Raw genomic sequence first — 15855 nt, 5'->3', positions numbered from 1 at the left:
AAAGTTGACATACAACATGGTGGTTGTGATTCCTGACTTAGGCGTGTCACAACACTCTGGTATGATTTGTGTATTTTAGCCTAGTTTGTAATTATGTGTTAGGTTAGTTATTTACCTGAAGAAGAGATCAGATTGCAAATCTTCGAAACGTAGTGTTACTGATTTTTTGTTTCACTGAACGATGGCAAATGTCCGGTAAAATGCTGTTTCCTTCACAATCCTTCCATCATCAAAAATAAACTTCAAACAAAGAACTGAGAGTAAATTACAATTTTATAAACACAATTCAGAATCAAATTTAATCAAATTACTAATTTGTACAGAATAATAGGTTAATACTACAGATAGTTAGGTTAAAAATTTAAAAGTATGGTATAATTATAACAAATCTATATTAAACTTAGTATTAGGTTTTAACTAAATGAGTTAAGCAAGTTACCTAATTTTATAAGAAAATGTACAAACAAATTGTATATTATTTGTAGTAACAGTTTTGTACTGACGGAGTGTTATGTTGTTGACAAATGTTTCATTTTCTGTTTAATGTGTTCAAAAATACCTTCTTTAGCAATTTGATTCATTATTTGTGGAAAGTACTTGTTGAAAGTGGTACCTTGATACAATCTGTAATTGTGTGACTCCTTTATTGGTACATCTGGACTATATGCATTAAGGAAGTCACTTATATTAACAGCTTCATCTGCAAGACAAAATGGAGCCAATGCACAAACTGTAACTATTACTAAAGGGCTCAAAAAAAGGATTTCCTCCTTCAACTCTTCAATAGAAATTCTCTCAGGGCATCCCAGTTGTTTGAAAGTGCAGTTAAGAGAATCACAATAAATTTGATATAACTCATGCAGCTTTTTCTCTCTGACTTCTGGATTGGCACTGGTCCAAACAAATGTGACTAATTCCCTCAATGGTGTGGCAAATTTAAGATTTTGAAAGTCAAAGAGTTTTACACCCAAAACGTCTCCTGAACTGTTGTATTTAAACATCATATTTGTGCACCAAGGATCATTTTGGATCACAGCTGTTAATCTACTCTTTGTTTTTTCAACTCCTTGATAAATATTGAAAAATGTTTCTCCCTCAGATATATCTCGGAAGAAATCTTCGAATTCCTTGTATTCTTCTTTATCCTCAAGGTAAGTAGCCATACACTTAAACAAGTTTCTCATTAAATGTTTGAAAACTTGTTCTGTCTTTTCAGTTGTAATTGGGTTTTCCTTTACCAGAGATTCAATGATATCAGGGTGTGTTTTATGTACAGCTATCGTGAGTGCATGGAGCTTAGCTGATGCCTTGACATAAAGTTGACAATGGTCAAAGTCAAGTAGTTTTTGTCTATCAACCATGACATAACCTGATCTCTTCAGATCTTCGAGTACAACACAAAGTGGATTCGGGGACTTGTAGTGTCTGGGAACAATATCGTGTTTCATCAATTTATAACTTTCCGTAATAAACTCATTGTAATACTTGGGTTCTCGTAAATAAGCTTCATTCAAGACATCCCTGAACTGCTCAACAAATGCACCAACAACTAATGGAGCTTTAATAATTAAAGATAGTGAATATTCAGCTGAATCAAATAGTTTCTTGTACACAATTTTCACTTGTAAAATGTTGCTGCCATAATTGTTTCCAGGTGGAACTGCAGATTTAGCATTGTAGCTGTTGATGACTACTCCTTCCTTGTTTTCCTCATCGGATTCAAGACAGGACTTCAGAAAATCAGCTGTCAGCCAGTCTGGGATATTGGGTTCTTCCATTCCTTAATTAACCTGTAACAGCCAAGATAGCAACTGTTAGACTCGAACAATAAACAGATTATTTATGTTCATAAGTAATCTGGAAATGTAGTTTCTTCAATTTCTTCTGTAGAATAGTAATTTGGTTGTTCAAACTTCTTTTCAAAACAAGGTAAAAGTTCACCACCTTACATGATGTGTAACTGGCTCGCTGAGGTTGCATGCAAGCTTTCAAGTCTATAGCTAGTTTCATTCTCAAGATGTCCTGTAAACTGATACACTAATGCACAATTATACAGAAAAAAATAAATACAGTTTAGTTTGAAGAAGGTGCCGGTTTTAGCCAGTCAGTGAGGAAGTATATTAAGTTTAACTCCACGTCTAGTATTATATAGTGGTGAATATCATTTCTAGTTAGAAAATACTGTAAATTTGTTTTGGTATATAATAGTACTTGAAAAAGATACAAATGTATAACTGTGAGGATTTTTAGTTGAATGAAAAGTGGCTTACAGTGAGCAAGTGAACGCCCTCCTGCAATGTTACGGAATGCCTTTTTTTGTAATAAAAGAATATCATTTGAGGGGTGAAGAATGGCCCCAAGCTAGTATACCATACAATATAATATGTGATTGAAACAGACTGAAATTTTACATTCTTAAATATTCCACACTTACCGTACAAAGTTTTTCAATTTTCATAGTAGGTAATTTACTCTTGATATTTTTTTAACAAACTGTTTCAATATGCAGGGACAATTGTAACTTATAATCTATATGAAATCCCAGAAGCCTAACAGATTCCATGTTAATTTCTTGCTTAAGGCTTAGAGTTAGGTATTGTGTTTTTTGAGGAAAGGGTCTGCTCTCCTGCTTGTTTAGTGATATGTTTAAAATAATTGAGTTTTGTGATGGGCCATTAAAGTGGTGTCATCAGCTTAAATAATCAAATGAACATTTAAATTTTGAGGCAAATCATTTATATATACTAAGAAAAAGAAGGGACCTAGAATGGAGCCTTGAGGCACCTGTCTCGATGGGTTTTATAGATGAACTTTTATTTTTTATTGAAACAAATTGACTCCTGTTAGATAGATATGACTGAATTATTTTTAACAAGCTTTCCTCATTACCGTAGAATTTTAGTTTATTTAACAGAATATTAAATGGAACACTATCAAAAGCCTTACTAAGATCACATAGAACTACAGAAACTGACTCTTTTCTTTCAAAAGCATCCAAAGATAAATCAATCAAATTAAGGACTGCAGAGGTAGTAGATTTACCCTGCCAAAATCCGTGTTGACATTTGGAAAGTAAGTTTTGTGACTCAAAAAAATAACTAAGCTGATTGTACATTAAAGATTAAAATATTTTACAAAATGTAGGAGTGATAGAAATAGGTCTGTAATTTTAGGGCAATTTTTATATCCTTTTATGAAAATTGGGGTTATTTTTGAAATTTTGAGTGATGTTTTCAGGTATTTTTTGTGACTTATCCAAGGCCTTTGACTGTGTAAATCATAAACTGCTCTTGTCTAAATTATCTCAAATTGGAATTAAAGAAAGAGCATTAAAATATTTAGAATAATATTTGAAAGAAAACAAATAACTATCATGAATTCTGGAAACTGCCACCTATTAATGCACCTGAAACTGCATGCAGCGGACTACAATATCATCAGTACAACACCAGAAATGCAAGAAACTTCTGCCTTCCAGTACACAGACTAACATCCACTGAGAAGAAACCGAGTTACACTGGAGAAAAATATGGAACATACTACCAGAGGAAATAAAGACACCCAGTTTTAGAAGACATCTAAAAACCTGGCTGCAAGAACGACCGTTTTATTCCTTGAACAAATTTTACAATTGGAGACAACCATGTTTATAAAGACATAAAATTAAGTGTAATATTTTTACGTTAGTTCTATTACATTGTTTCACTGTATTACTATGTATTATATATGTTGACACCACTACTAGTCTTGAAGACTATGTAAATAAAGAGATTTTGATGTACCCATATCATAGACTTTGAAATGATAACTTAGTTCAAATTACGTCTAATTGGGAAAAACACAGCTTATGATGTTCTACAGGGTTCAATTTTAGGTCTAATTATTTTTATAGTCTACATAAATAATTTACCAATTGACTTTCCAAACATTAATTTTATATTATTCCCTGATGATACAAATATACTAATTCAAAAAAACAACATAACAAATATGGAGGAATCAATCATAAGAACTCTAAATCAACTTGATGAATGGTTTAATTCTACTGGACTATTATAAAATCAAACTAAAACAAATGTAATACATTTTAAAACAACAAAAATCACCATAACAGTGTCTTGAAATGTAGCAGATTAAACCTAGTTGATTCACATACATTTTTATGACTGAAAATTGATAAAAATTTAGACTGGAAATTTCATGTTAATTATCTAGTAAAAAAAAACTAAGCTCTTTTCGCTTTGCAATGAAAATATTAGCAGATTCAGTATCTATAATACTTGTAAAATTGTATACTATGCCTATGTACAATTGATTCTGAAATACGGTATTGTACTCTGGGGTTCATCTTCTGATTTTGAAAAGTATTCATAGCCCAAAAAGCTGTTCTGAGAGCAATGGTTGGTGCAAACTTTAGAGAGAGCTACCAACCGCTATTTAAAAAATTTAAAATACTCATACTACCAGGTTATATATTTTGTAATTGTTGAACTTAATCCATTAAAATCCAAACACCTTTGACCAATACAAAAATCAGCATAATCATAATACTAGACACACAACTCTTCTTGCCTTTTCAATTCATAAAACTTCTTTATTTGAAAAAGCTCTACTATATATACAGGAAATTTGCTTATATAATTGTTTACCTTTATCACTAATAATTTTCAAAACAGTATTAAAAACCTCCTCATAGAAAAACTTATTACAGTGTAAATGAAATGCAGAAAGATATTTCAAATAATATAACTAATCAATTTTAAAATCCCAACCCTTGCAATTATTCAAAAAATCAAGTTTTACTATGGCCTAGCAGTAAGGTGTAATACTTACAGCTTACAAGATATGTTAAAAGCTGTCTGGGCTGAGTATTTCCTCACCTCTCCTCATCCAAAGAAATGCCAATGCACATGCTATGTCCTGATAGTTGATGTTAAATATAGCAATAAGGTTAAAATAGTTAAAAATGAACAGTACAACCATAACAATCAACCACACTTCCCCACAATGGTTATGGATCAAATAAGACCCATATTCAGGGACCTCTCTAATCCTGAGCTATTGAAAAAGTGTTTCCATGGTGGCACACAAAACCCTTACGAGAGCCTGAACAGTTTAGTTTGGACCAGAATACCGAAATCCAACTTTGTGATGAGTGCTACCCTTAAACTAGGTGTGTTTGAAGGAATAGCTACTTTTAGCAATAGGAACATAGTAAGACGTAGACTATTAGAAAGACTGAGAATAAAGCCTGGAAGTAACGCCATAAAAGTTATGAAAGGTCTTGATGAAAAACTAATTGCAAAAGTTGAAAAAGCCATAGAAAAAAATAAAAAATAAGTGTTGTCAAAAGTGGCAGTTGGCCAAAAGGAAGTTGGAGGATAAATATGAAGTACAGGAAGACTCAGATCACCCAGCTTTATGGTGTAGGAATGTATTGACGTAATGAAAATTGCTGTTTTCCATAGTATTACAGTTTAAAATTTTGATTCCTGAGAAACATGTTTCTTCCTACTCATGTACCTTTTCTCAAAAACCATAGGATATATCAATTTAATGTTTGTTTAATGTTTTTCTTATTATTGTTTTGGACATTTTGAGACTTTTTATAATTAATTTAAATAATAGATATTTGGGCTTTAAAAGAAAAAAATTAAAAAATGTGAAGCATTTACAAAAATAATTATATATAATAAAAAAAATAAACATAACAACTTTTATACTAGATATGCTCAGACTACTTGATATCTTCAAAACATAACAAACAGTAAATATCTATCATTTATGGTTACTGAGAAACAGGTACCGGTACATAAAGTTAAATTTAACACTGTAAGTACAGGAATATATACCAGTTACCTTACAGGAATTTAGTAGATATATATATATATATAATATATATATTATATATATATATATATATATATATATATATATATATATATATATATATATATATATATATATATATATATATATATATATATAATATGTAAAAGCTTTGGCAGTAAGTTTAAAATATTTCATGATCTCTTTATGTGGCCTGTTAATGGATCTTTGGTTGGAAATGAAATATTCTATACAATATTTCAATACAATAAAAGTCCAAAGTCAGATAATAATTTATATAACTATGAATTAAAGAAATTAAAAGAGCAGTTTGATAAGACTTACAGCTTAAGTAAAATTAAAAACAAAACCAAAAGTTTATATACAGATATAAGTTGAAACGAATGTACAAGACTACTAGAAAATATACCAAAGTACGCTATTTTGATAATCTAATTCGGAGTGTAAAAAACAAAAGTAAAGTAGAATTAGGAAAATTACTAATAATCTTGCCAACAGTAACTGTAAAGCAAGAACAGCTACATATGAGGGTTAATCAAATATAATTGGTAATTTTTGCTATTTTTCTTAGAATGCAGGTCCTAACTAGATAATGCTTTGTGTAGTAGATGTTTGGTTTATGAAGAGTGAGGGAACCGTTCTGGTTAGTGGTCTCTTCGATATTGCCGTTATCAAGCAAAAAGTCCCTTCGTCTGTTGCAGTTTATGAAGAGTAAGGGAACCGTTCTGGTTAGTGTTCTCTTCGATATTGCTGTTATCGAGCAAGAAGTCCCTTCGTCTGTTGCGCAACGTATTATCATAAAGTTTTTAATCAATGAAGGCGTTAAACCATTTGAAATTTTAACTAGTTTGCGGTCACAGTTTGGAGACAGCAAACTGTCTGAAAATCGTGTGTTTATGTGCGCAAGAGAATTTAAGATTGGACGAGAACAGGTTGAAAACGAAAGGGACACCATACAGATGACAATATTCGTGATGTTCAAACTCTGCTGGAAAAGTCCTTGCAATGATTTTTTTGGACTATAGGGGAATTTTATTTGTCAATTTCCTGCATGAACAACGTTGTTATCACAGAATAGTGTACCACAAAGTTCCATTCTTGGACCTTTATTTTTTAACATTTATATTTATATTAACTTGGCTTTAATCATCGAGAATATGGTTGTCAAGACTTTTTCTTTGTTGATGACTGGGCTCAACTTACGTTATCTTTCTCTGGGGTTCAAGTTCTTCTTGTCCAAAAATGTTTATTTTACAAACAAAGCTATTAGAAATAATTGTGGTAAAAGAAATGAAACACCTTGTAAACGATTGTTTGTTCAACTTGATGTATAAATTTTGTATTTCTTGTATGTACAGCATTTGCTTTTTTGTGTTGATAAAAATGTACCAATTTAGAATCAATGCTGATCTTCACTGTCATAATACAAACAATAAAAACTCATTGAGGATAAAACAATATAGTTAGTCACAAAAACTGGATGTATATCGCAAGTAAACTTCAACTAAATTCAGCACTTATTGATATTAAATTGTTTTCAGAGGGAAAATTTAAAAATAATAAGAAAAATAATTGTCCATCCAATTTTAACAATTTGTTTATATGACAATAAAAAAAATGTATTGTTGACAGACCTTTCAGCTCTCTATCTTCTCAATTTGATTTATCCTAGTAAGTAATGGTAATTCTGTAGTTTTGCTGAATAACAAAAAGCACAGACCCCTTTCTTAAATTATTATTATGTTGATGTTGGGATCTACATATAAGAGTATCAAGCTAACTTGTCGAAGTTGGTGCAGTTTGACCATGTTTTCTCACAATGAGTTTAGATAGAAGAGAGGGACATTCAAATCCATACTTGGCTTCATGAACAAAGAAATTTTTAATTTCAGTTTACTATAACTGTTTGTCACTGAGGAAAATGTAAACTGGTAAAATTGTCCAAGAAATGTAACAAGAGTTAGCCTTATCTGTGGCCAATCATTGTAATCATTATAAGATTGGACTAATACATCCATTGTTTTAGCTTATAAATCGTATAATAGTAAACTATTTGTATTAGTAAACCCAATTAGTAAATTTCTTGTAATTACCGATAATAAATTAGATGCAACAGATTTGTTAGATTTTTATTAATTTGTTAACAATGTTCAGAGCAGTTTAAAAATGGAGAAATCCTTTTCAAAAAGACAGCAAGAAGCTACTGGTAAAACATGTTTCTAAACACTATAAAGACAATAAATAACATTAAATTATGAAATATACATAATTACATTTATACTGGGTATTATTAAAGTTAAATTATAAAATCAGATAAATCTTGATGTTGTTTAAATTGTAAAGTGCATAGTAAATTTTAGACCTTTCTCCCCTCTGATCAAGAGATGACTTTCTAAGGAATGTTTGATCGTACCTTTTGTAAACAGCACAAATAGTGAAAAACAACATTTCGTTCAAGTCTCCACTATAAATTAACAATTAAATTTTGAAAACAAGTAAATTGAAGCTAATATTTTATGATAATATAAAAGCAGCAACTTATCTATTTGTTCAAAATTTGATTTTCTCTCTCTCTCTTCCCCTCTCCCTCTCCCTCTCTACACGGGTTGGAGCAGCAACTCAAAGTAAACTTATTACTTATTACGTGCCTCGGGAGGTTTTGAAAGGTTGGCAAAGTTCAGGTTTGATTTGTTTGTATCTGGTATTATTTTACTATTATTTAGGTTGTTTCAAAAAAAATTGTACAAAAAAATAAGGCATAAAAGTGCTTAAGTTTAACATTGTTCTTATGGGGTAAAACCCGAAGTGTGTCACTAAACCTGGCATTAAAGCCAATGCATACGATAGATAGCCCATAAACAACAATATTGTATTGTTTGTTAGAGACAATTGGACCACTAATATCATTACTTGTTATTGTGTAGGAAAATATTATTTCATTCATGTTTCAATTTGTTTAGTAGGGTTACCTACTAGTGTTTCCAAGCTATTAAGGAAAATACAATGTTAATTAGCACAGAATAATGAAAATACAATATGTTATCTATGCAGCTTAGTGATTTGTCAGTTACCCTGGTTGGTTCTTTGTTATTTAAAATATATCCACAATGTTTTACTAAATTTTGAAACTTTTCTGTGGTCTTGTCATGTGTTAGTAAATTTATATTGAAGTCTGGTTTTATTTCTTTTTTGGTTTATATTTCTTTTTGGTTTTATTTCTTTTTCAAGTTTTTGCATGAGAACCTTTAATTTCTCAAGAATGAATTTGTTATTAAATGACCAGGTGATCTGTATACTGTAATAAGTAAAACATTTAATGATTTTATTTCAATAAATGATCCCTTAAAAACAAATTGTTAATTTAAGCTGGAAAGATTAGATCTATGAATTACATTTAGATCTATGAATGGGATTTGATTGGCAGATGTGTTTTGAAAGTGTCACAGTGTTGTTTTACAGCTCATTTTAATATCAGTGCTATTTGAAGTTTAAACAATAGTTTTATATCATATTTTCAAAAGTGAAAGAGTTTTAAAGAGTAAATATTTTAATCCATAAAGTTGACATTTTTAAATTGTTTTAATCATACAAATATTGGTAACTTACTAACTAACCTAAAATAGAATAATTTTTATTTAATTGTATTTAATACAGTGATTTTATTAAACATTTACTTCAATACTTACAAGTATAAAATATCTTCAAACTGAACTGGCATTTGTAACAATAAAATAATTTTTATTTTCACTTTCACTTTTACTGTGCAGTAATGCTGTCACAACAGGTTATTACCGTATCTGATTGTGAGTGAGCAGGTTTGAGTTGATACTGAGTGACTCTTGTTCTCTTATCAATAAGTACTGATAGCTCAGTGTGTAAGGTGGACATCTGTCAAAGTTCAATATTAGATCAGTGGTTCAAATCGTTCACCTGGCATTTCTTTTTGCTTATTCATTTAAATTTATTAAACTATCCAAAATTAATTTAATAGAGTACAGGACATATTTAAGTAGCTACATTTAATTTATTAATAACATTTTGGAAAAGAAGTTATTAGAAACCATAAAATAACTTATAAATAAACTTCCCAGTCAATAAATGTGATTAAATAATTAACAAATACTTGCTTACTTTTTTATTTTAAAACATGGGAAAATACAGAAAAAGCAGCATATACAGTTGTGAACAATGCAATAAAAAACTGGGAACCCGAGGATACAGTGTAGAATGCACTACTTGTGAAAATTGGTTTCATAGAACTTGTACTGATTTATCCGTTAAGCAGTGTAAGGAATTAAAGAGAGATATTGGGTGGAAGTGTAATAGATGCTCAGTATCGGATCAGCAGACTATTTTACATAAGGAAAATAAAAACGAAAAGAGTTATAATGAGCAGGAAATCGAAGAGGCAGCACTAGATGACACGGACAACATCAATGAGGATTTATTGCAGCTGAATCAGGAGCTAAGGAATGAACTAGAAAGTGTAAATTTGATAGTGACTGACATGGGTAAGCAGTTGGAGGTATCAAGATGTGCAGAAAAGAATCTCCGCAAACAGATAACCAGCTTAGAAACCCTACTTATAGAAAGAGAAGAATTTATAATTAAATTACAAAATGATAGAAAACAAAAAGAAAGTATTAACGTAAATAATGCAAGTGAGCTTTACTCCACTATTGTAAAAGTACAAACTAAAAATAAAGATGTCCGAAGAAGTTTGCCATTACTAAAGCCAGAACAACCTATAGTGTGTAAAAATAAATTTCAAGCATTAAGCGAGTCGGAAGTAGAGGAGAGTACTTCTGAGATAAAAGGATCACAGGCAACAATGACAGGAATACTGGAAAAATATAACCAGCCAACAAACTCGAGGTCAACAAAAACCAAGAAGCCCAGATTGCTGTTTGTGGCAGATAGTCATGGGAAGCATATGTCACCACTTCTGGAAGAAGAACTGGGGGAGAGTTTCACTGTGGAAGTTGTCACAAATCCAGGAGCAAATTTTAACTATGTTGCTCAAAATTTGGTGGAGATGACGTCTAATTTTACAGCTGAAGACCATGCAATATTTCTCTGTGGAAGCAATGACTGTGATCGAGTCAAGGATCATGAATTACTTGTAAATAGTTTTAAGTTAGATAAAATAGTAAATGTAGCATCTAAAACAAATGTACATATTCTAAGCATTCCATTCCGTTTTGATAGCCCTAAAGAAAACTTTGCTATTCACTGTGTAAATGCAAAACTACATAAATGTATGTCAACATCTAATATCAGAGGTTTTATAGATTTATCAACCATTCAGCCTAACTACTATACAAATCATGGCTTTCATTTTAATAGAAGAGGTAAAGCTTTACTAGCTAAGTTGATAAGACAAAATGTGAACAAATACCATTGCTGTGCTCAGAGTAACACAAACACACAAGACAATTCAATCACACATAGAATCTCTAATATCCAGAACAACAACTCCATGAGCAATAAAAACACATGTAGTCACTTGTCAACACAACCTTCATTAATGTCACCACTGTCACCTTTTTTAGCAAATCAATTGCAGAAGAGCCCAGTAAAATAGAGCAGAGTAAAATAATATCAAAGGTTCAGTTTTACAAAAATAACAATATAACAAATACAAATAACATTACCAATTTTCATGACAACATACAGCACCTGCCCTCATCAACTGAAAGTTTATATGATTTTTCTCAAGATAGTAGGCATACTAAGGCAAGGAGCTGTCAATCATCATCCAAGTTTTCTATTTTTCATCAAAATGTTCAACATTTGTCATCCCACTTAAATATGTTAAATATAAATTTAGAGGAAATACAACCAGATATCTTGGCACTAACTGAACATAAATTGACAGCAGCAGAATTGGTTGGGTTACACATTCCTCACTACAACATTTGCTCGTCTTTTGTGAGATCTCATTCATCTGGAGGTGGAGTGCTAATATTGGCTAAAGAGCATATACATTTCAGATGTATTAAATTACCAGCAGTTGAAGCTCTCTTAGGAGAAAAAGAATTTGAGTGCTGCCTGTCTGAAATAACTATAGATAAATTTTCTTTTGTATTGGCAGTTTTATATAGATCACCCCAACACTGTCTAGTAGACAAATTTTTAAATAACTTAGATATATTGTGTAATGTACTATGTCATAAATTCAAAAATGTGATTTTGGCTGGAGATATAAACATAAATGTATTAAAAAAAGATATAATTTACACTAAATTTAGTAATATATTAAAAGTGTATAATATGAAATATTTGGTGGACTTCCCAACTAGAGTTACAGCTGATTCTCAGACAGCCATAGATAACTTTATTACGAATATAGATTGTACAAAATTAAATATATCAGGTATCATAACTCAAATATCCGATCATGATGGTCAACTTCTAGAATTTTTAGAATTAAATTGTGTTGATTCAAGTAAAATGAATATAAAAAAACTATGCAGAAGATTTACTTTGAATAACACTGAAACATTTTTGCGAGATATAGCAAAGGAGACATGGATAGAAGTTTATCAATCACCGGTAGATATGAAATATCAACTATTTCATAGTATTTTTAGTTATATTTTCGAAATACATTTTCCTAAAATTAGTCAAACTGTTAAACATTTCTTAGGACAAAAATGGATTACAGATGATATACAAATTTTAAAAAATGAATTAGTTGAACTTGAGAAACAATTTAGAATTTCCAAAAACACAAATTTGAAGTTAGTCATAAAAGGAAAGAAAAATGTACTGAAAGAGTGCATGAATAGAAATAAACAAAAATACTTCAATGATAAAATTCTATACTCTGACAACAAACCAAAAACAACTTGGAAAATAATTAAATATGAGGTAAATAAACAATCCAATATAAATCATAATAAAAGTATTATTGCAAATGGAAAATTAATATCTAATCCTGTTACTGTAGGAAACACTTTTAATGATTTTTTTGTGACAGCCGTTGACTTGCTAGTATTACCTAACATACCTCAGCTCAACTCTATTTATACCAATAGTGAGCATCTGACCTGTGCTCGGCCATGTTTCAGATTTCAACCGGTGTCTGAGTATCAGTTAAAAACAATTGTTTTGTCATTTAAAACTAAGTTTTCTGTGGGGCACGATGATATACCAATTGATATTGTGAAAAAATCTGTTAACTTTATTATAAAACCTCTTGTCCATGTAATCAATTCTTCTTTAATTTCAGGAATATTTCCTGATATTTTAAAAGTTGCCAAAGTGATTCCTCTCTTTAAAAAAGGTAATGTGACTGATCCAGCATGCTATAGGCCAGTGTCATTGCTCCCAATTTTTTCTAAAATATTCGAAAAAGTGGTTTATGATCAGCTTTTAAAACACCTAGAGTCTAATGAACTGTTGGACAAACAACAACATGGCTTTCGTCGTGGAAAATCAACAATAACGGCCGGTATAGAATTTATCCAGTCCATTATTGACTCAGTTGATAAAAGAGAAAAAGTAATTGGGATATTTTTAGATCTTACCAGAGCATTTGATAGTGTCAGTCATGTAAAGTTAATAAGGAAATTAAACAGCTTCGGTATATATGGAAAGGAGCAAACGTGATTTGATTCCTATTTAACAAATAGAAAACAATATGTAGAAATAGAAGAAACCATTTTTCACAATAAAAATCATTATGTGAGGGCTCATAGATCACAGCTGCAGACACTACGGCATGGTGTGCCCCAGGGGTCTATCCTGGGTCCTCTATTGTTTTTATGTTATATAGGAGGTTTGCCAAGGGTGATGGAGGGGTTGGATGGTGGCGTGTGTCTGTATGCTGATGATTCAAATGTTTTGTTTTCTGGTCAGAAGCTTGAGAATATTGAAATTTCATCATATATTGGTCTAACTAGGATTAAGGATTTTTTTGACAAAAATAATCTTTTATTAAATTCAGATAAATCTAATTATATTTCTTTTTCTACAAAGCAATCCAGATCAAATTTAAACTGTGACATTTTTCTAGACAATGACAGACTTAAACAAGTAGACCACACAAAGTTTTTAGGACTTATAATAGATAAAAATTTAGCTTGGGATAAACATGTAGATCATGTTACTAAGAAGATGTCTACTGGTCTATATGCATTGCGACAAATGGCAAAAATTAGTAATTTACATACACTTAAATTAATATATTTCTCTTTGATCCATTCACATTTAGCTTACGGAATAAGCATTTATGGAGCAACAACAATAAGTAATTTAGATAGGCTTTTGGTCCTACAAAAAAAATCTTTGAGAATAATGAAAAATTTAAGATATACAGATTCTGTTAAACATATTTTTTCTGAACTTGGAATTCTGACAGTATATGGTTTATACATATTTGAATCAATAATTTATGTAAAACAATTTTTTGATCCGATACTACAAACCAATAAACATACATATAATACCCGTTTTAATAGACATGTCGATCAACACAATCTTGAATTTTACAAAAAGAAAACATATTACAGAGGTGTTAGATATCTACATAATTTACCAACAAAATTTATAATGGAAACAAATCTGTTAAAATTTAAAAAAGAAGTCAAAGATTATTTAACTAATTTGTCTCTATATTCTTTTGAGGAATATTTCAATACAAAAACCAATTAATTCATTTAAAGAAGAATTGAAGATAAATTGTTGAGATGTTACGATTGTATTTTTTTTTACTTATATTTTAAAATTAATATTAGTATTTAGTTTCATTGTAGTGACGCTATTCTTTGTACCTTGTACATATTACAGAATAAAGTAGTTTGACTATGACTATGACTATGACTATGACTAGAACATTACAAGTCTAATCTTTTTATTCAGCTACTTTAAATATTACAGTTAATTTGCCAGTGAGGTAACTCTTTAAGATTAAAAACATTTAATAACTTGTTTATGTGTGTTTAAATATTTTAATTATTTTCTTAATATATTATACAAAATTAAATTCATGAATGACCTTTTGAAATGGTGGAGGCTCTAAAAATTAATATTTTTTCTTAGAGCACAGATTTTGTCTGTTTTTAAAACAGGAAAAGGTTTTACAGAAACTTATTTACATTCTTAACAAGAGAGCTATGTTCTTTATATATCTTATAAAAACAAAATGATAATATCAAAAATATACAATAATAACAACAATTCTAAAACAAATATCATGGTCATTCACTTTCTGTCTACGTTTTACTGAAAACTTGCCTAAACTTTTCCGTGTGTAATAAATGTGTGTAATAAATTACACATACAAGTTTTCATAAATTGAGACTATAATATGAACTTTTTTTAAAACAAAATGGTATGGCTAGAAAGATGATTTTAATTACATGAATTTTGGAACACTAATTCTCCTGGTAATGTTTCCTATAAAAATATTTACAAATATGAATTTAGTTAACTAGACATTCATTTTTTAGCCTATATTAAACATGTCATGATCCAAACAAAATTATTATATATTGTAGTAATGAGTACAGTATGTAAGATCTGTATCAGAACAATTATACATAAACATATAATTACCAAATTGTGCAGAAGTGATGCAGAGAGGGTTCTGCAGTGACAGGTGTGGTGGGTTCTTGCAAGAGTTCAGTGTAACAGATCTGTAGAAGTGCTCACATCCTCGAATGGGGCCTGAGGCTCCTGACCTTGTGGTTGGGATTTCCAGCTCTGACCTTCTTTCTGATGGAGAGTAATTTGCAGAAGATGATTGAACCGTGACTCTGCTAGATTTGATACTTGGATACTTTAGATACTCAGATTTTAAACTAGAATATTTCAGGAAAATATTTGCTTACATACCATTTTAACCTTACGTAACATTTAAATTTGAAACTAATAAGACTTTAGCATTCAAAATCATGTATAAAATTTACTACCTATGCGTGAAACAGTGTTCAATAGTTATGAAAAATCATCTGTTATTTCAACGATATTTAGGTTAAATTAGGTTAATTACAATAAAAG

The 15855-nt window shown here is 30.3% G+C and overlaps 1 protein-coding gene across 1 annotated transcript; it reads right to left on the bottom strand.

Moving 5' to 3' along the window:
• Positions 1-276: 276 nt before the first annotated feature.
• On the bottom strand, positions 277-15683 carry LOC124356529. Its single transcript, XM_046807583.1, has 2 exons — positions 15412-15683; positions 277-1790 (listed from the first exon to the last, which is right to left on the bottom strand). Exon 2 carries the CDS (start codon positions 1776-1778, stop codon positions 510-512), a length of 1269 nt encoding a protein of 422 aa, XP_046663539.1. The 5' UTR covers positions 1779-1790; positions 15412-15683; the 3' UTR covers positions 277-509.
• Between the last annotated feature and the right edge of the window lie 172 nt (positions 15684-15855).

The sequence above is a fragment of the Homalodisca vitripennis genome, chromosome 3 (genome assembly GCF_021130785.1).
Source record: "Homalodisca vitripennis isolate AUS2020 chromosome 3, UT_GWSS_2.1, whole genome shotgun sequence".
In the NCBI taxonomy this organism is placed as follows: Eukaryota; Metazoa; Arthropoda; class Insecta; order Hemiptera; family Cicadellidae; genus Homalodisca; species Homalodisca vitripennis.
This window is presented reverse-complemented; position numbering and strand designations above follow the sequence as displayed.